The 21,312-nt window shown below is 50.6% G+C and overlaps 1 protein-coding gene across 1 annotated transcript in view; it reads left to right on the top strand.

Moving 5' to 3' along the window:
- Positions 1-21,312, top strand: part of PLXND1 (plexin D1) — a 69,087-nt gene that overhangs the window by 13,595 nt on the left and 34,180 nt on the right. Inside the window, exons 2-12 of the mRNA XM_077786200.1 lie at positions 3,713-3,889; positions 6,789-6,920; positions 8,661-8,761; positions 9,431-9,560; positions 10,094-10,268; positions 11,722-11,830; positions 12,702-12,804; positions 15,591-15,698; positions 17,507-17,596; positions 18,439-18,532; positions 20,906-21,069. Of these exons, the coding sequence (XP_077642326.1) occupies positions 3,713-3,889; positions 6,789-6,920; positions 8,661-8,761; positions 9,431-9,560; positions 10,094-10,268; positions 11,722-11,830; positions 12,702-12,804; positions 15,591-15,698; positions 17,507-17,596; positions 18,439-18,532; positions 20,906-21,069 (1,383 nt within the window). The remainder of the gene's footprint in view (positions 1-3,712; positions 3,890-6,788; positions 6,921-8,660; positions 8,762-9,430; positions 9,561-10,093; positions 10,269-11,721; positions 11,831-12,701; positions 12,805-15,590; positions 15,699-17,506; positions 17,597-18,438; positions 18,533-20,905; positions 21,070-21,312) is intronic.

Raw genomic sequence — 21,312 nt, 5'->3', positions numbered from 1 at the left:
GGACTCCAGGCATGCTGGAAGCCAACACTTTAATCCTCTCTGATATGAAGTCTGAAAGGGGCTGGGCTCCCCTTCTCACTCCGGAGCTCTGGAGCTGCTGCAGGCAGCCAGCATGGCCTCATGGAGGGCAGGGGCTCAGGGCTTTCCTCTGCGCCGCAGCTTCTGACTCACAAATTAGCTCCAGCTTTGCTTGAGAACTATTTTTAAGGTCACAAACACAGGATGCAGAAATCAGCGCATTTCATGGTTTTCCTGAGAGCTGCCTCACCACTCCTCTTCCTCCTTCTGTTTCCAACAGACTTCCTTCCCAAAGGGACATCCTGCATGCCCAGGGCTGGAGAGCTGTAATGGAAATTCTGGGAAATTGCTTTTTATGCTCCTTATAGGTCTGGGATAAAGAACTGAACTCACACTGTGAAGACAGCTGAACTCTTGAGCTCTGATGTGGCTGGAAATCTTTTATCTCTGTCCCATTTTGTTTCTGCAATCGCACTCAGGGGTTAATCTGAGTAACCATCCTCTTAGCTGTGGCCCCTTGATTTGAATTCATTTGATCACTTGCAAAGTTTTGCAGCAATAGCACCAATTGCAGTGTGCAGGGGCACAGCAGCGTCCTGGCAGGGCATGGGCAGAGCTGCTCAGCTGCTGCTGGCCGTGGCTGTCCCCAGCTTGCACCCAAGAGGCTCCTCATCAGCGGCAGAGCAGCAGAGTCAAACGTTTTGTGGGCAGGAGGTTTTGGATCTAGAATCAGCACACAGTTCTGTGAGTTACTGAGTACTCAGAGCGTGTCAAAGAAAAATAGAGGCAATACAGTAAATGCCCACGGGGTGTTTTAAAATGCAGATTAAAGAAAGAGATTGGTTTTGGAAGAAAACTTAGCATTTGTTCTTTTCCCACTTCAGTATGGGGCAGCTTGATTTAAAGAGTGAGATTTAACCCCTTCCACTTGTAGATGGCTTTCTATTACATTCATCCAGAGCAATTCCCCAGCTGTGGTGACTGCCTGGTGCCTGCAGAAGGATGTGACTTGGCTGTATCCTGTTTACTGAAACGTGATGGAGTTAGCTGTCCTCTTGGTGCTGTGGGGTACGGGTAGCAGCAGCACAGCATGTCATCCCTTCTTTGGACCCCGAAGAGGGAAATACCATATGTCGCCTTCCCATCCGTTTGTTGGAAGATCTGATGTCATTTGAAGAAAGGTGTTTCAGAGGAAGGATGTGTACAGCCAAAATAAAGCTTGGCCTGGGTTAGAATAGTTACATCCTGTTTACTATGGAAAACACTTTGCACTGATATGAGCTCTGAAATGCGTGATTTATAAGCCGGCAGGCGCTGCAGATAAGGGACTTCCCGTGATTTTGGCCACCTGTGAGAAGAAAGGGCCATGTCTTTCAGGCTGGCAGGCAGCGATGCTGGTCCCAGCTCCTGCACAGCTGCCATAGAGAAGAGGTGCTGAACATCCCTTGGGGTCCCAGATGGCTGGAGGTGCCTCTGTGCCTCAGTTTCCCTGCAGGAAAGAGCCTTGTAAGCTTCAGTTGGTGATATACTTAAAGAGAGACAAAGAAGAGCTAGAGATAATAATCCCTAAGACAAGAAATAACCCCAAGCGAATTTCTAAATAGCTGTTTGGGAAGGGAAGGAATCATAAAATCAGAAACATGAATGGCTTGCCATGTCCTCTGTATAGTATAAAAAAAGTTGTGTGGAGCAGTTACAGAGAAAACATAGAAAACATACACATTTAAGAATTAAGGCTGTGATTTTACTTTTTACTAGAATGAAATGCAGTAAAACTGCAAAATGCATTTAGCACTGCATCCACAAACTTGATCCTTTCGTCTTGATCCCCTAAGAACAGAGCTACAGCTTTAAATGTGCTGCCTCATTTGGCACTCATCTGAGCATAGGAAGTTTTTCATATCAGGCTTTGTTACTGCGTGTCTGGCGCAGCCAGTGATGGGGTCTGGTGGGGCACAGGGGACCAAGGTCAGGGTGGCTTGTTGGAGAAGGCCCAGCCTGTCTCTAGAGGCACTGTGGCTGTGCTAGCCCAGCAGCAGAGATATGAGCCCTGAACATGCCCTGTGGTCAGGGGTACGTGCTCATGTGCAGAAGTTGCTGTGGGCTGTCACTGCTCTGCTGGGTAGCCCAGGCTGTTTGCTACAGCACACCAAGGGCTGGCTGGCACCCACAGCTCCTGGTGAGGTTTGCTGCTGTCCTCTACCATGCAAGGAAGAGGAGAGGGCAGTGCCATGGCCTGTAGTCCCCATGCTCACTGCTCCCTGGACCAGTCGTGGCCATGGCAGGGAGGTTGCCAACCTACTGTGGGCGTCTGTCTGGGGCTTCTTTTATCATGCTTATGCGTACAAAGCCCCATCACTTTGCATTCCTTTTGGGTTTTAGCATGTTTCTAACCCCACTTCTCCCTGGGAATGTGTTGCTGTGGTGTGGCACCAATCCAAGATACATGGTGGCTTGGGGGCAGATGGGCATGAGGCAAGAGTTGCACCCCAAAGTGGGATGACCCTGCAGAGAGACCCTGCCCGGTCTCACCCTCCTGTTGCAAAGCCTAAAGATTTGCTTAATCTTCTGAACTGTCTGGAGAGAGGAGAGAGCCGAAGCTTTAGCCTGGTTTCATTAATGAAATAGTGAAGATGACTAGGGAATTAGCATCCAGGCCCTGGTGTAGCCCAGAGAGAAAGGACTGTGCTGAACAGGCTGGTGGTCACCTTCTGCCTGGTGGAAACTGCATTCCAATTCCCTGACAGATACAGCCTCAAATCCCTGCATTTATTCTGCTTAAATTCAGAATTCTGTCAGCTTCTGTGGCAGTGCAGTGCTATCTGCCTTATGACTGGATTCAGAAAGCCATAAATGTGCGTTGTCCCTGGGGTGTGGGATGCAGCCCTGCAGGCATCTCTTGCTGGAATTTTGTACAGGTACTTCCCACAACTGGAGGTTGGATTGTATGCAGGTGACCTGCAGATACCTGCTGCTGCTGGAATGTCAGCCCTGTGAGGAGTGTGACAGTGGGGTCACAGCCTCCCCTAGGCTAAACCTGGGGTGACACTGTGAATGATGTGGTAATAGCCCTTGTCATTTGAAGGGCTCCAGCTGCACCTGCTGCAGCTGACAAAAGCTGCTGCAGGAGTGACTGCAGGTGAATTGTTGGCAGTGAGACCGCTGTGATGTTCAGGCATTGTCGAATCCATCCAAGTTGTCTGAGCAGAAATAACATGAGAATCTCAGAGGATTTGGAGTGAGGGGCTCATAAATCTTGGGTGCATCTTGGCAGGGTACTAGGAATATGAGGCATCAGTTCCACTTGCAAATGCTGCTGTCATGCAGCAAATGCACTAATTAATTTAGCACAGGAGAGTCAAGTCTGTTGTCTTGCTTTCGGCCAAACAAGTTGAATGCCTCCTCATAGACACGGGTCAATGAGAAGTTCTCAGCCACTGCCTTTGCCCCTTGGCACCTGACAGTGAATGGATGTGGAAGCCCTGCTATCAGCCTTGTGCCCCACGTGCCAGCCCTTGCGGGTCAGCTCAGCAGCCAGGGCCAGTTGCATTTTCCTGTTCCGTGGCTCAGCAGTGAGGGGCTCTAGGAAGGCAGAGCGGGGCTCTGAGAGCTCTGTCCCTGCTGCTCCTGAGGGGGGTGGCAAGGGAGCACACCGGTGTTCATGCAGCCTGTTGATGTTGGTGTCTCTCCCCAGCTGCAGCCGGAGCAGCTGGACTGTGGAGCCGCTCACCTTCAGCACCCCCTGGCCATCGTGAACCCCGTCACAGCCACCCCCATCTTCACCCACAGCGGCCTGACTGCGGTGGCCGTGGCCAGTGTCAACAACTACACGGTCGTGTTCCTGGGCACGGCCAGCGGAGGACTCCTGAAGGCAAGTGGGGCCCGGCAGAGCTGGGGACGGGCTGGGGTCGGGGCTCCCCCTCCCAGCACCTCTGCTCTGCCCGCAGGATGACATCTCCTGTCTACCTGGTTTGAGCGCCTGCTTCCCTCAGGCAATGAAAAAGTCCTTGGGTACTGCCATAGCCTGGACAGTGATACATGCTGCCTGATGACTGGTGGCTGTTAATCACTGCTCAGGGCTGCCGTGGGAGCAGGATGTTTTTGATAAAACCCTAAGCTGAAAATGCTATTGTGCAGCATTGAATTATTAATTAATTTTATTATACTATTTTATTAATTATATTAATATGGTTTTAAACCAGTACAATTACATACACATTATAATATAATTTAAATTACAATATTTTATTGCTATTTTAATTGTTGAAGTTATTAAAATTATTAAAATCTCTTCTAATAAATTCTCCCTCTGAGGTGCTGGCTTTTGAAGACTCCATGTAGACAGGGGAATCACAAAGACATTCTTCTTCACAGCTGAATCCAAAGCAGGTGTGAACCCATGGTGGAGTCTGTTCTAAATAACATGTAAGAGGTGATGCAGGGTGATGCAATGCCCCAGCTCTGCAGCCAGGACACAAGGCCAAGCTCGCAGTAACCTTAGTGCTTGAAGTTTGCCAGAGAAAGTTTTGATTCCAGGCAGCCACAGCAATCTGGTAAACTGCCAGTATCAGAAGTCCATAGAGAAGAGGGGGAAAAGGCCTGGAGCAGAGACAGCTAATACCTGCTTTATCTCTGCCTGGGGGGACTGATGCATAAGGTGGGATACTGGATCAAAATACTTGGATAGAAGAAAACTTACCCAGTCTCTTCCCTTGCATCTCAGTGCTCCTGGCAGAAATGTGGGAACAATCACAAAGAGGCTCCCTGCTTTGATTTTTGCCCACAGGGGCAGGTAATTTGTGAGGGGGAGGGAGCTGGCATTGGCCAGGCACAGGGGCTGGGGGGCTCATGCCACACGCAGAGCAGCCTGTTCACACGGCATTAACAGCTCTGCTCCATTATCATCTCAGAGAGACCAGCCTTATCTGCAGTGCCTCCATTAGGGAGAGGCTCCTGGCTACCCTGTGCTGGGATAATTTGCTCAGATAGCTGTAATCTAATTCCACAACACAGCTGCATAACCAGAAGCCCTTCTACCTTTGGGGCTCCTTGCTCTTTGGCACGGGACACAAGGTACTTTGCTTGAGCAAATCATTCAGATTTGTTGCCTGAGAGAAGCCAGCAGAGGGGCAGAAATAGTGCTTGCCCAGCTCCTGCCAGCAGCAGTTAGGGCTACCAGGGGCATGTATGTCGAATTAATGCAATTCTGTGGCTGCAGACGGGCATTTGGCGAGGACCATGACCACATTTAGCCATCATGAGAGGGTCAGCAGTGCTTGGGCAAGGCGTGCCAGGGTGCAGTGCCCTCAAGGGTAGCGGTGGGAGGGAGGGGTCTGTCCTGATGTGTGCAGATGTGGTGGGAGGGAGGGGTCTGTCCTGATGTGTGGAAGGCTGCAGACAAGTGCTGTGGTGGGGTTACCCAGGACTTCACTCGCTCTGCTCCCACCAGCACCCAGGGCAGTGTGTATCCTCCAGCCCACCCAGCCTGCTCCCCTGCTGCACCAGGACTGGTGGTCGCTGCCCCTCTGTGCTGCTGTGGGGCTCTCCCCCAGAGCCTGCAGCCCCCTGGAATCCAGGGAAATTGCCTGTGTGAAGAGGGTGTAGGCTGAACCTGCCCAGGGGGCAGAGGGAGCCAGACACGGGTGTCCGTAAGCATCCACGTGGAGCCCATCTCAGCTGTGAGGGAGAGAGGATGCAGTCAGGGCTCAATTCATGGACATCTTGGGTGATCCCAGGGAAATAATTTAGCTTCTGGCTAGCCAGCTTTTAAAATGGATACAGTGATAGTACCCTTTTTTTGCATAGCTCTCTGTGCTGTGTTTCTTAGCAGAAAGAAGCCTGAGCCTGTGCTGTCTTGCTGGGGTGTGTCAGTGCTGCTCTAGTGTAAGAATTAATTAACCTATATTAATTATTTAATCCACATTTAGAGAACAGAGGCGCACTTGGTCATTACAATTATTGCCTTCCTTTGCTAGTAAGGCCAGAATTTTCCTCACTCCCTTTCTGTTTTAAGCTGAAAACTGACTGTCACGAGAAATTGTGTAGCCCCATTGTTATTTCCTCTCAGCAATGCCACATTTAATTTACTGAATTTTCAAGTCAAATGCCAAGACATTCAGAGAACTGAAAGGCAGGCTGATGCTCTACAGCCTTCTCCATCACTGCCAGCATTTCTGCTGGTGATTCATGAGGCAAGGTAGGACTTGGCACTCCTGTGGCAGCTGTCATGGTCCTCTGGAGTCAGCAGGGATAGAAGCTTCTTCTGGCTGGGAGTGACAACACTTATTTTTCAAATATGCAGGGAGCAGGAGATGCCATGCTGTACAGCCCTGTTGCTGATTTTCACTGTTTTTCATTAAGTTTTGGAAACTCAGTGTTCTCTGTACAGAATGTGCGTATGAATACAGAATGTATGTGATGAGGCCTGAAGGCTGGTGCCACATGCATGAGGGTAACACAGATGCTGCTGTGCCTGCTGGATGAAGCTGTGCAGGGATAGAGCCTCCAATCAGACACTTTGCAGAGGCAGCCAGGGACAGTGAGGGTCCTGCATCACTGAGCAGGGCTGAGGCTTTCTGGGCCATGCCGTGCCTGCCCCGTGACACAGAGCTGACTTTCCAGGAAAGCTCTGTGTGTGCAGCCTGCAAAGTGCTTAACAACTTAGGCCACCACTGAATACCACTCTGGTTTTTATTTATACCCAAGGAGAAATAATCTTCTCCCCTTAGTATTTGAAAATAGTCTCAGTGAGTGGCCTCTTCTCTCTACAGATAAACCTGGACAATACGATGAAGGTTATTAGCAGGAGATCCATTTTGGTGGCTTATGGAGAGCCTGTCCATCCCATCATGCAATTTGACCCTTCTGATTCCACTTACCTCTACCTGATGACCTCTTACCAGGTGAGATCTTCAGTCCTCAACAAAACAGTTCTTGGAGCACAGCACACATTTGATTTAACTCAGAGCTGGGAGCAGAAATAGACGATAAGATTTTCTTTAATGGTGAGAGCCAGGATGTTCAGAGCTTTGGCTGTCACTGGCTTTCTGGGGAGGTGCCTGTCCCTTCTCCTGTGCTGGGTGATAACACCACGAAGCCCAGCTTATCAGGTCTTTGTGGTGGTCAGATAAAAAGAAGAGTGAAAGATACTGAAACCAATTGCACTTATAGGAGTGCAGAAATAAGCACAGAAATAAGGAAAGGTTGTTCCTGTACAGAAACCCCAAAATGACAGTACATGGTCTTTAGGGAGGCTTTCAGGAGATCCTACAGACAAAAAGTCTGCCTGTCAGAAGTTGTTCCTGGGGAGGCTTCTGCCCAGTGCTTGGCAGCAGGGCTCTGCAGAGACCTGGAGAATCACAGCAGGTACAGACAGGTGGTCCCATCTCCATCAAGTTAACAGAGTAGGAAGATGAGAGCTGAGCACTCCAGGCACTGAGGGTTTGTCCTGAATTACATTTTAATCTGTCAAAACATACGTACAACCCCAAATATTGCATGTTGCATTTGTATTTTTCGAGCTCTAATTCCCTGCAGATTGGTCATTATCATTTCACAGACCCCTCCCAGGAAGCCTCTTCAGCTGATGGCTCTGACTGTCTGATCTCAGCCCCTGGCTGGGCTGTGCCCTCTGCTCGGGCTGATCAAACAACTGGTGTGGTGCTCATGGTGCCTCCTCTGACTGCTTCTTTTCCAATAAATCTGATGAGGTGGTTTTCCTTTGGTGGAGTTAGTGTCCTGGGAAGCTCCCCAGGAGCTTGACAGGGTTGGGTGGGGCTGCTGAGCCCCACAGGACTGGGGGAGCAGTGAGGTGCTGCGAGTGAAGTGGGGCTCTGGCCAAGGAGCCTACAGCCTGGAGTGTGCTTGCCTGGGGAGAGCTCAGGGCTCTCACACCTCACATTTTCAGTCTCCACTGTTCCAAACCACTCAGGTTTCCTTCCCAAATGTTTAGAGATCAAAGGAGGAGAGAGCAGAAACCGACACATGCTTTCCCTTCCAACTGCTCCTGCCAAGTGAGTCCCCAGAGGTACTTTGATTTTTTCACAAATCAAGGTTTCTAAAGTGGTGCTGCTTTCTGATCTTTGTGTAAACAGCCAGAGAGGGCTGGGCTCTGTCTGGAGAGGAGCTTTCTGCAGGTCTGGGTGAGAGCTTTACACAGAGAGGGACAAGCTGTGAAGCTATGTCCATCTGACTCCTCTGAAAGGTGCAGTGTCACATTCTGTAACCTGGTCTCATATGGCTCCTGCCATGGCACCAGCTGAAAAGGAGCAGGTCAACCCAGCCTAGTTCAGCCCAGCCTAGCTCAGCTCAGCTCAGCTGGCTGCAAACCCTGTGGTTTCCCAAGCCCTAGGGGCTTGCAGCCCCTGGCTTAGACAGGCTCCAGGGGCCCCCAGTGGGCAGCAGGTGGCTTCTTGGGCTCATCCCCATGCCGGGTGGCCATGGCACAGCTCCAGCTTCCAAGCCGTGCCAGGGATTGCTCCTGTGGCGTGCTGGGTGAGTTTCCTCCAGGGGAAGGGCGTCGCAGCCCGAGGCGCTGGTGTCTTGTCTCCAGCTGCACGAGGCCGTGCTGCTGCGTCCTGGCCGGGCGGGTGTTCCCGTGGGGCTGTGCCACGTTTGGAAGCAGCTGTGCTCTTGTTGTGCAGATGACACGGGTGAAGGTGGCTGCCTGCAGCCAGTACTCGACGTGCACGGAGTGCCTGGCTGCTGCTGACGCCTACTGCGGGTGGTGCACGATGGAGACCAGGTAGGACCAGCCCCGTTCTGGTGCGCTTCAGCATGTCCTTTGGCCCTCCAGCCTGGGCAAGAATTCCTGGCGCTTTCTGCATTTCCCCACAGTCACACTACCAAAAGGCTTTTTCCATTCCTTACAAAATACTGTTAGAAACTATTGCATCTGGCCCAAAGGGTTGGGATGTTCTTCCGAGCCAAGATTTCACCATAGCTGCATTGTCCTGCCACAGGCAGCTACCAGTGCAAAGAATCTCTTGCAGGTGTCAAACCTTGGAACTGGGAGAATCCACACCCTGTGAAAGTCCATGTTTTGCCCCTGCAGATCTCATCCACCAGCAGAAGACAATCACATGCAAAAGGGGGTATGCAAAATTAGATTCCACATTTGCAAACTGAAGATGCTGGACAAAATGTCATTCTCTCCTCCTCAGTTTGCGTTCAGCCTGGCCTTTTCCTGCCGTCCGCAATTCCGCTGTTCCACTGGTGCTGTGGGAGTTCGTGTTTTTATCATGGCAAGCAGACACTTAAAACATAGCAGCAAATGTTAAGGTTTAGCTGCATGGATGAAGGAGAAAGATACAGACACAAGATTTTCTCAGGAGCTTCCCTCACAAGCAATTCAGCATTTTTATTACCTGTTTTAAAACTCATCAACCATGAGCTGTTCCTCTGTTCGTTGCAGGTGTTCTCTGCAGCATGAGTGCACCAACTTCACAGGGGCCAACTTCTGGACGAGTGTGAGTGAAGGAGTGCAGCAGTGCCCTTCCATGACCATCCTGGAGCCTGAGATCAATATTGACAAAGAGAACCCGGTGCGTTTGCTGCCAATTCCAAATCAATCTCCTGCAGGGTCATAGAGCCACTGCCTGCTCCCAGGGTGGAGCAGCACAGCTCCTCGTGGCTTGGATGTGGCTCAGGGGGATGCTGAGCTCTGCTGCATGCTGCTGCATTAGGCCAAGGCTCTCGGGGAGCTGGGGGTGACCTGCTGCACCCGGAGCCTGAGCCGGCTGGATGCCAAGTCTGTAGGAAAACAGCACCCAGAGCTGAGCCTAAGGCAGAAACCACCCAGAGCTGCCGCACCAAGCACACAGGGGACGGTCGCAACATTTCAAACACAGTCAGCTGCAGACAGCTGAATCAACTCATTTCCTGGTTTTGTACTGTTGCTATTTTAAAGTATTTTAATTATATTTTAACGTTTTTTTATCAAAATATTATTTGTTTCAAGATAGACCCTGTCTGTGGGCTTGTTTTGGAGTTGCCTACCTCTGAAAAGCATCTAAAAAGTCGACAATTTAGAAATATAATTTTCTGTGATAATAGCTGACTTTTTTGTCTAATATAGGCCCTGATAATACAAATAAATGGAACTATCCCGAACCTGAATGGAACAAATATTTCGTGTGACTATGGAAACAATATCCACACAGTAGCCAGAGTTGCTGGGGATTATGTAAACCAATTTATTTATTGCAGTTTGCTTCCACATGAGAAATATCCAGCATTTCCTGATGACCAAGGTATGTAGAGGCAAACAATCTGTGTTCCTTCTAACCTCTTTTGTGGACATAGTTTTTAATAGGCTTTATTTATTTTTTTCAGTTGTATGTGCAGTTATCACATACAGGGGAGAAAAGACCGAAGCTGTGTCTGTTTTATAGGGCACATGACTCTGAAGCATAGGAGTTCCACCATCTTTACATGAATTGATAGTATTTCAAATCTATCAATTTTTGTTTTAAACATCAGAATTTAAATGCCAGTTCATGTACTTATTTTTATCTGGTTTGATTTAGTATGCACTAAGCCAAAAACATTTTAGCCCTGGGCAAATAAATGAGTTTTTTATATTGATATTTTCAATTGCTTTGTTTAATTTCCCTCCAAAACACATGCTGCCTTTCAGGAGAAGTTCTGGAGGAAGAGCGAGTGGGTGCCTAAAGGAGCTCAGGAACTCTTAGCCCCATTTTGCAATCAAAAGCCAGCCAGAGGTGTGCAGTGTCCCCTTCTTTCCGATGGGGCAGCCTGCCTCGAGGCTCCATGGGCTGCCTCCAGAGGAGATGAGCGCCTGTGGATGAGGCTGAAGTCAGCTGAGCTGCTGGCTGAGCTGACCAGATCTGAACTGGCCACTTAGGAAGGCGGTCAGCCCCTCTCAGTGCCTCTGGAGAAGTTTGATGCTTTAGTCCAGACCTAAGCGCTTGTAAAGTTTTCATCCTTCAAGCCTGGAGTGAATGTGCTATTGAAGATGGCTGACTTCAGCAGCGGGAGAATTAGCTAGTCCTTTTGAAAATTCCACTTTTCCTAGTCTCATTTGTGAAGTTGTATTGCTTTCCTCCCAAACTATCCAAAGAATGGGAGATCATTAACTGCTCTGTATTGTTGGTTTCAGCAATGTCCAAATGAATTTCTGGAATCCAGTGCGCTGATTTATTGTCTGTATTCTGAAAGAGGCATTGTTTCTTCTCTCTGGTGCTTATATGGCAAAATTGCAAAGAAAAAAAAAATAGGCAATTTTGGGGGGAGGGAAGGTAGTATGGTGTGTTGACCAGCCAAAAGAGGATTTCCGCTCTCTGCAAGTTTGTTGGCACAGGGAAAGTGAGCGGGATTTTAAAACATTATAACTAACATGTTTTAATTACCACATTTTAAAAATTATAGTTTAGCACCAACTGTACTTGAAGAGAATAATTAAATCTGCTAATTAACACTTGCATAACATGCTGGAATTTTGTGCTGAAAGTCCCCACGTTCTTTTTTGTGAGAGGAATGTAAAGTGCTGATTTAAGAGGGAAGAGATGAATGTCAGAGGAGAAAGGATGACTGGTCCAAGTTCTGAAATGCAGCTCAGAGGAAGCCCTAGAGAAAACAAATCATATTTAGCCCTTGTTTTCCCAAGGGTCTTTCTTGTCTACTGAGTGAGAGTGTGAGCAAGGGGCTGTTGCAACCCAATATTCTTTGGCTTGATTTTCTCAGACCACGTGGTTGTCGAAACTTCTCTCCGGGTCAACAACAAAAATATAATCCGGGCCAATTTCACCATCTATGATTGCAAAAGGATTGGGAACATTTACCCGAAGAGAGCGTAAGTGACCCCAGTGTGCAGGCAGCAGAGCCACTGCGGGCAGGTGGTGGCAGGGCGTGGGTGGCACTGGGTGACAATGGTGGGGCAGTTTGAAGCTAGGAGACTGCCAGCACAGAGCTGGACAAGGGTCCTCCTGTGTGGGGTTATTGGGGGAGCTCAGCTCCTGAGAGCAGGCATTTGGGGGCCTGGGCAGGATTTGGCAGGATCGTGGGAGATGTGATGCCAGAGGAGGGTCCTCAAGCCATCTGGACATGTTGGATTTCTTATAAGCATAAATAATATTTTTATGTAAAGCTTGTTCTGTTAACTCTTCAGCAGAAGAGGTGGCCTCCCCAGCAATCCGTGGGGCACTGGGAAGGGAGGGTCATGCCCTCTTGCTCCTTCCAGCCCTGGGTGGGAGCAGTCACATACCCCCATCAGCTTGAGGGGGCTCTAGTGGAACACACCAAAACGCATCCACCTCTCAGGAGCATGACATCAGGACCTGACCACATGGCCTGCCAGCTCTCCCATGTCTGTGAAAACAGCAGAGAGACTCTTAGTCAGGTCCAGCATGCCAGGCTCCTCAGAGAGACAGATGAGGGGAAAGAGCGTTTTTTTGGGGAAAAGCATTTTTTCCTAAGCAGGGGAGGGTGGCTCTCAGTCTACCTGGCATGCATGGCCTGGCCAGGCAGGGATGCCTGGGGGTGATGGGCTCTGGCCACATCCCCTGCCAGCTCCCAGGGAGAAGAGAGGGAAATCCAGCACCTGCCGTGGGTTTTTCTAGGCACCATTAAAGGCTGAACAGTGTGAAGATGGGTTGTAGGGCTGAGATGTGGCCCCTCTGAGCAACCTATACTCTGCTTTCCTCACCTTGCCTTTGCCATTTCAGGTGCACCAGCTGCCTCTCAGCCAGGTGGAAGTGTCACTGGTGCCCCTCTGCCTACAGCTGTGTGTCCAACCACTCACAGTGCGAGGATGCGCTGCGGATGGAGGTGAGGCTGGTTCAGCTGCTGCTCGGGCTCCGAGCCTGCTCCAGCAGTGGCCAGCACTCGCTGCCCGTGGCTCATGCCCTGCTGGGGTTGGGGCACCCTGCCCAGCTGGTGTTGAGGAGGGGGATGTGTGCGGGTGGGTAGCACCCTGCCCTGCTGAGCCGTGCCTGGGGGGAGGCTGGCTCAGGGATTCAGCTGTCCTGGTGCCTCCTGTGAGCTTCATCTCTTGGCTTTCCATGACTTCTCATACCTGGAGCAATGCCGCTCTTTCTCCACATCCTGGGCCTCCTGGATTCAAGTACAAGAAGAAACAGCCATTTTCCACCATTCCCTTGGCTTTGACTTGAGATTGCTTTATGTTAAAAATGTGCTGGGGCACCACTAGGGTGCTCACCCAGAGGAGAAAATTGCCCCTTTCCAAATTGCAGCTTTAATACCCAGAGGCTCAGAGTGTTCCTATTACTGAAGTTTAAATTGAAGTTAATTTAAATGAAATGGGCCTTTTAGCAATCAATCTGCTCTAGATCCAAGCCAAGCTTTTACACTGTAAATGGAATATCCCTTTTGCACCTCTGCTCTTAACTCAGGTCTCCTGTGTTCCCCCCTGTCATTATCGAGAGGAGCTTGGCCCGTGTCAGATGTCCCACCCTCCCTCTCAGGCTGAGCCCAGGGCCAGCTCTGGCATCCACTCCCCTCCAGTGGGGAGGAGTGCAGGGCATGGGGGTGGGGCTGAAGCTGCCACTTACAGCTCCGGATCCTGTAAATCCCTAGGAAATGGGGATGGAAAAGTCCCTGCCAGGTGGCAGCTCCCAGCAGCACAGGGCAGTGTGTTGGGGTCAGCTGTGCCTGCCTGTGCATACCCAGGTGTTTTGGGGAAGCATCCTCTTCTTTGTCCACTTCACAGGTTTCCGTGTCTGGCATTTTCTCTGGCTGTCTGGACGGGTGCTGGGAAGTTGAAAACCATCCTGATGGTTGCTGCTGTTGGGTGTCTGTCCTGTGCCAGAGCCTGGGGAACCCTGCAGGGGTCTGGCACACGCTGGCTGTTGGGGCAGTGGGTGCTCATGCTGAGTGTGCTGCTGGGCACTGCTGTGCTGCTTGTGCCAGGGACTTGGGGGTGTGAGCTTCAACAGTGACACTGGGTGACACCAGGGCTGTGGGGTCACCTGGGGACTGCCCTGGGTTAGTCCTCGATTAGCAAAGGACTAACTATCTCCTTGGATCTCCTGCTCCAGAGGTACAGTGGGGCTGGATGCTGACCTGCTTGGGCATGTTTGTTTTCTCTCTGTGCCTCCTGCTGATCTTGTGAGCAGGAGAGTTGCTCTGTAGCCCTGGAAACACGGTGCTTTCATCGTGCAGTTGGAGCTTTTGGTAAACAAACCATTGCTGGTGTGGCTGCACCTGAGCATGGCTCTGCAGGGAAAGCTGCATCCTACCAGCTCCATCGGCAGCATCTTGGACATTCTGCCCGTTTCCTCTGATCCAGATGTGAAGGATACAGTCAGCTGGAAGCTCTATTTCTGGTGGCTGGTGAACAGCAGGAGAAGGGGCTGCAAGATAAGTTAATCAGTCCTCTAAAGTGTATTTCTCTGGGAAGCTGTGCCAGCTCTGGTGACATGCAAGTACTCAGCAGGCCAGGGGAGGTTTTGCTTAAAATTGTAGCTGTGCTGGTTTTATTTTAACTTTTTTATTTCCTTGGAAGAGGCTTGGGACTGAAATCTCTCTCCAGTTGTTTGCTTTGCTCTTTTGCTTCCCTTATCACGTTCATCTCTGTTATTTAATCTCCTTGTTTAGGCAGCACTGTGCTTGGTTAGATGAGTGTCCTGACAGAAGTGGAATGTTTTTTCCACAGTCAAATGGGCAGTTCCAGGTAGTTCCCTGACCCCTATCTAGGTCTGGGGAGGGCAGAAGAGAAACCTCCCCCTTGCTGCATGTCCAGTCCCAGGGATGTGTCCGGCTGCAGGGATGTGTCTGAACAGGCATCACAGCTCTGGGAGGGCAGGCTTAGCCTCTCCTTGGAGCTGCAGCAACACTGGCATCAGTGAGCCACAGCAGGATAACCTTTAATGCAAGTGAGATGAAATCTTGCCTGCTGCAAATGATTCTGCATAATGGACCAAGTATTTTGTTGTCTTTTACCCCAATGGATCCACTGTCACAAGCATTACTCTAGATGTACCCTGGGGCCATGCACAATCTGGCTTCATTTTTGCTGTAGTTTCGCAGTGTGATTTACGTCTCATGAGAGAACAGGATGGGTTTGTCACATAAACTGGAATTCTGAGTCAGCTCCAGCGTCTGAGACATCAATTTAAAACAAGAACAAAAGTAAGGAGACAGATGACCTTTTTAAATAATTTTTCAGTTCATTTAAGCCTTTCAGTGCAGCTGCCCTGCTACTGCAGCCCCCTCATGAAAGGCCCTGTGGTTCCTCGTACCCTGTCCCTGCACACGCAGCCTGTGCAGGACGGAGACCCTGGAGCACAGACTCTGCAGGTGCTGGCAGGAGTGAGCAAGGCAATGGGTGTGACACAGCTTACAGGGGGTAGGAGAGGGTCACACCGGTAGATCTGCCATTGGAGGTGGCAGTGCCTCTTTTCAGAGTTATTCTGGCCCTGTCACGGCCAGAGTGGCAGCTGAGGTGCAGGTACATGGTCACTGTGCACCTGGCAGTACCCATTTCCCAGTGAAATGAATCTTACCAAGGACTTTGATGGTTCCTCTACCCTTGTTGCTAAGGATGCTCAGCAGGCACCCAGCTAACCCCTTTTTTTCCTTATTTTTGTACCTAGCAGAAGAAAATTGACTGTCCTCAAATAGTGCCTGCCCCTTTGGAGCCGATGCCCACGGGTGTATCTCGGAACATCTTGATCTCACTGGCCAATGCAACTTTCTCTAAGGTAAATGAGTTCCTAAAGGCATTGGGAAGGTCTGGACAGGTGTCTGGGGGAAATAAAACTCCCTGTTCCCTTGTGGTGTTTGCAGAGCGTGCAGGTGTCAGCTCTCCCAGCCCCACATCCAGCCTGACGCCAGTGCCTGCGCTGAGGAATAAAGGACACAGCTCTGAGTGGTGGGCAGGGAGCCCTGTCTGAGCCACAGTGTTTGAGTACAGCACAGAAGCATTGTTTAGCTTCAGATTGTCATAGCAGAGCTCATTTGGTGTGGAAATGTCCTTTGGGTCATCACTGCAGAGCTTGTTTGATGTGAAAAAGTATTTTTTGTGACATTTTCTGACATGTTAATTCTAACAGCACAAAGCAGGAGTGCACATCAAATGGTGCCTTTGGAGATGTGCTGCATGCCAGAAAGAACCAAAGGAATTTGGGGCAAAGAGGCTGAGCACTGGGAAAGTGCTTGAGTAAGCTCTGGTGTTTGTAGAAAGCTGCCCTGAGTAATTTTGGCTCAGATCAACAGGGCTCATGGGGCCAGGTTTGCCTTGCCCCTGCTGATGATTCCAGCATCCTGGGCAGCCAAGGGGCTTCTTGTTCTTCAGGAGAGGAGAATTTTGAAAGTGCCAGTGGAGCTGTTCTGGCATGCTGGAGGGGGCTGCTAGAGGCCATGGAGGTACCACTCCCACCACACCTCCTTGCCCTCAGCACAGGGGCAGAGCAGACCCTCATGCCTGGATGGGGTGGCCTTTTCCTGCACAGCTCCAGCCTTCAGGAAGGAGGCTGTGACCTCTGCAAATCAGCAAAACAGGGTGAGAAATCCTTCTTCCTGTCTGGATGCTGGAGGTGGCGGAGAAGGAAGCAATAGTGCATGGAACCCACAGGAAATGGAGTCAGCAGGAAAGGGGCAGCAGGAGAGGCTCTGGCAGTCTGGCTTCCTTCCATCACCTCCTGCTCATTGTCCCAGGGTGCTGGGTAGGATTTCTTCTCCTTTCCTCTCTGGAGGAGCTCATGAGTGCTGCTGAAGCTGGGAGCCTCAGAGGCATGTGCCCCAGCCCTTTGCTGTGGCAGGGGCACTGCAGGGGCAGGGACATGAGGCCAGGGCTATGGGCAGCTGCAGAGCCAGAGCTGCTTGGGTGCAGGTGATGCACTGGGCAAGGTTCTGCCTGTGTGTTTGCTGAGGCAGTGGCTGCCTGCCAGGAGCCTGGTGCTTTCTTCCATGTCTTTTATCAGATCTGCCGGTTTTCAAAGGGTAGTTAGACCTCAGTGGTGGTGAAGCATCAACTGCTTGGAGATAGGATTTTTTCCTGCAGGATGTGGGCTCAGCAATAATTTGGTGCAGGATATCATCCTTGCGTTATCAGGAAAACAGCACAGAAGTCTGTCTTTGAACCTGTTCTTGGCTGGGTCCTTGTTTGAATTAGAGATTTTCTCAGTGTAGTTGTTGGGAGGAGGAGGAGGAGGAAGGTAATTTTGAGCCCAAATCACCAACTGGTTTGGGCTGGTTTGGACAAGGTGGCCCGGGACAACACTGGCTCCCAGTCTGTGCTGCAGCAGGAGTTCTACACACCTCAGCCCAGAGGAGCTCTTGGGGTTGCAAGACCCCGCCAGACACATCTGGTCTGTGTGTGCTGTGGGCCAGGCACAGCTCCCGGTCTGCACCTTTAGTGTTGGGTACTGATCTCCTGTTTGACTTGGGCAGAGTTCAGGTGCCAGTGGCAGAATCAAGGTGGGACATGGACCCTGCTGACCGACTGACAGACAGAGAACTGCACAAAATGGTTGTTAAAGGCATTCTGCCCTTGTGTGCCCTCTCCTAGGAGACAGCTCTGGAGTGCCATTTTGGGACAGACGGGACATTTGAAGCCCGGTGGGTGAACTCCTCTGCCGTGGAGTGTGTACATGTGCTGGTGAGTCAAGGGGTGAGGCTGCCAGCCCTGCTTCCCCCAGGCTGAGGATCAGGTCCGAGGGCAGGCAGGGTCTTACCCCCAGCCTCCCACCTGGCAGTGGGACACCACTTACTCTCTCCTGGTCATCTCTCACTCCTGCATTCACCCCTCTGGGCTCTCTGTGTGTGCTGATGCTGGCAGGGCACACACATGTCACCGGTGCTGTGTTCCCAGCCCCGTGGGGATCTGCAGGGGCTTTGGCCCCACTCCCCTGGGGCTTGGGAAAGAGCTGCTTGTTTACGTTTCTAAATTGGAAGAGTTTAGTTCAGACAAAATTTTGGCCACTTTTCAGAATTGCTGCTTCTGTAGCTTTTATTTTGAACAAGGAATTGGCCTGAGAAAATGTTGTGATGCTCACTGGAAAGCAGTGTGTGGTTGTTGGAGGGCAAACTGCACCTGCAAAATGCAGCAAACATTTGGGCGTTAACCAGTAGGAACACTGTGAGTGGAAGCTGGGGAAGAGCACTTTCCCATCACGTCACCGTATCATAGCCCCACACTGAGAATGTGCAGACAGTCCAGGCTGCTCGTTTCCCTGTCCATTTCTGCTAAAAATAGCAGCAACCCAGGGCTCTGCTCACGATAGGCACTATGTCCTGGTGCCGTTTACTGGGACTTCAGCAAAATGATTAAAACAAAACAGCTGTCCCACTTCTTCTGCTAAGGATAAGACCCTTGTGTATTGAGGAGCAGTGGTCAAAGAAGCCTCACAAGAAAGGTCAATCCATGGCGGCAGGGGGTGTGTGTATGAAAACTCCTATTTTACTAAATTTCATAAGGTTATGTTTGTTTTTTGTGTGCAGCTTCACACATCGGAGAAAAGCCATCGCTTCCCAGTGAACCTCCAGCTGAAGGACAAACCAGACAGATTTATCGACAGTCCGGAGATGATGACAGGTCTGAGTTGAAAATATTTTTATGCTTATCTCATCTGGTTGGCTTGAACAACTCAAACCTGGGCAGAGTTTATGGCTGCAGGAGAAACCATGGCTCCAGTGGGCACAGTGCAGTTCCTTCTCTCGGGTACATGCAAAAAGTGTATTTACCCAGAGTCACTGTCCATGAACGTGAGCCCAGAGCCCAGAGTGGCACCCACACATCCCTGTTACAGCCAGCCAAAGCCAAGCCCTGCCCTGAAGTGCAGCTCAGGTCTCACCTGTCAGCAGTGCATGGCTCAGGTGCATGGCTCAGGTCACCTGGTGCTCTCAGTCACAGCTGGGATGTGGGCTAGAGAGGAATTCCTCCTGGAGAGAGAAGGGATGGGGCAGGGCTCTTCCCTCAGCACTCACAGGAGCATGGCATCAAGGTTCCACATGCCGTGAAAATTGAGTCCTTCTTTCTGCTTCCTCTGCTGAGAAGGAATAAAATGTGTAAGCACATTTCACCCTGGCCTGTTCTCTGTCTCTGCGAAGAAGGGCTGGATTCCCAAAAAAGCCCTTGCTACATCAGCAAAGTGAGGAAGGCAGGCAGTCAGACTGAAATGAGTCAGACTCAGTCACGGTAGCCAGGCAGGACGAGCCCAGTGGGTCAGCCACGGAGCTGGGCTGGCACAGCATGGCCAGAGGTTTGGCAGTGCCCTTGCCAAGGGCTCTGGCTGGAGGCAGCATTCCCAGCTCCTTTGCCTCTCAACAGTGTCGGCAGCTGTGGCAGAAGGGGCTGATTTATCTGAGGTGCAGAGGAGGACGAGAGCCCAAAGAGAGCTCTCCTTTGGAGGATGGCTGTGACAGGGAGGAAGACACGGGCACCAACAGCCAGTGACCAGGACAGAAAGGTTTCCCCATGATAAACCCCTGTGAACGGAGGAGGATTATCTTGCAAAGTGAAAATACCTGGAGATACCAGCATAGGCAGGCATGAGATCTGGTTTCTCTGCTGGAAGAAGAGGGCATAATTTTGCAATGCAGTGGTAACCCTGAGGAGGGGGTTGGGACATGGGGTTTTGGCTGTGTAGAAGACTCAGTTCTCTGTGTGGGTGGCGCTGGGAGCAGGAAACACAGCAGAAAAAGCGTGGTGGAATTCCCCTCCTCCTGCATGGAGAGGGAGCTCGTTTACATAGGCCATGTTTGCATCCATTGGAATTGGCCAGAATATTTGGAGTTCCCACGGGACTGTTATGCTGCTCTGGCTCCTCCTCGCTTTGCTCAGGCTGGTGTGAGTCACATTAGAGAGACTGCCTTGCATCAGAGATCTGCTAGACAAATGTGGACATCTTTTTTAAAAAATGTCTTTAATGAAATCACTGATGTTATTGTTTATTATTTCAGTGTTTATTAGCTTTTATTGTACACTCTGTTTTGATAGTCCATTGAAGGAATACAAGCTCTGCTACCCAGTGTAATCTCCTGGGGAGACTGCAGATGACATGGAATAAGCTTTTTTTTGTGGAGGAGAGATCCTCAGAACCAGTGATGTTTCGTTAGCATGGCACAGGCAGAGTGTTGGTGCTGATGGAGTTTCATTAGCACAGCACAGCAGAGCGTTGAGGCTGAGGGACTCATTAGTTACTCAGGAAGTGCCTTAAGATGCTCCTATGAGCAAAAGTGCCAAATGTGTCTGTTTCTGTGTTTTATGTGCTCCTGAAAAGTCTCCTGTGGGGAAAAGGGTGTGAAAGCCATGTTTCCTGAGCATTTCTCACTGTTACCTCCATGGATACCCACATTTCAGTGGCAGAAGTCTTGAGGCTGGAGAGGAAATGTAACCCAGGGCATCAGCTAATGGAGATGTGAAGGCAATATAAGAAAAACATTTGGAAGTTGAGCTGAGCAGATCTGAAGGGAGAAGAAGTCATTGAAAGGGGTCTGTGGTCACAGGGGGAAGGAAAGATCTGTAAACACTGTACAAAGCACAGAATACCCCATTTTTTGCAGCGTGGAAGCAATGTGATTGCTTTGAGCCAACTTTGCCAAGCAGCTTCCCATGTGGATGCTGAGAGTTGGAAACATGTAGCATTGATTGACAAAAGGTTCCAAGTTTGGGTGTTGCTTGTTTTTCAAGGGGGAGAAAAAGGAAAAGAATGTGCTAAATTATATTGTAGTGTGAACAAGCGTGCAGGCCTTCTGGGAAGTCTGCAGGATGATAGCCAAGTGCTGCCTCGTCTCGCTGTGTGTGCAGACTGCTTTGCTCCTCCGCTGGATTTCAGATTTTACTGGATTAATGTAGCGGGCAGGTGGTGGGAGTGGGGGGGCCATATGTGTTGGGTTGCCTTAGGCTAAGCAAAGCTGTGAGAGCCTCAGGCCTGGCACTCATTGTCTCTTGTCTCTGGTGGCTCAGTGGAGGTGTACAACTGTGCGACTGGCAGTGCTGACTGCTCCCAGTGCTTGGGCAGGGAGGACCTGGGGCACCGCTGCCTCTGGAGTGAGAGCAGCTCCAGCTGCAGGCTGCAGACCGAGCCTCCACAGGTCTCTGAAGTCTGCCCACCTCCTGAGATTCGCAAGGTAAGACCCGAAGGCTGCGTGCAGGGTGCTCGCAGTGTGGCGTGGCGTGAAGTGGCGGGTGGTGCCAAGGGCTGGGACTGGCTGCACTGTGCTGCCTGGAGCAGAGGAAGGATCTGCACGTTGTCCCTAGCACTGGGTGGGGTCAAGACCAGCACTGAATTGTTCACTGGTGCCAAGGACATCTTGCTAGTGACAGGATCCAGTCTTCATCATGTTAGAGGGAAAAACAACAGCTGCACAATC

The sequence above is a fragment of the Lonchura striata genome, chromosome 12 (assembly GCF_046129695.1).
Source record: "Lonchura striata isolate bLonStr1 chromosome 12, bLonStr1.mat, whole genome shotgun sequence".
In the NCBI taxonomy this organism is placed as follows: domain Eukaryota; kingdom Metazoa; phylum Chordata; class Aves; order Passeriformes; family Estrildidae; genus Lonchura; species Lonchura striata.
The sequence above is the reverse complement of the archived record's forward strand: the minus strand, read 5'-3'. Positions and strand labels throughout refer to the sequence as shown.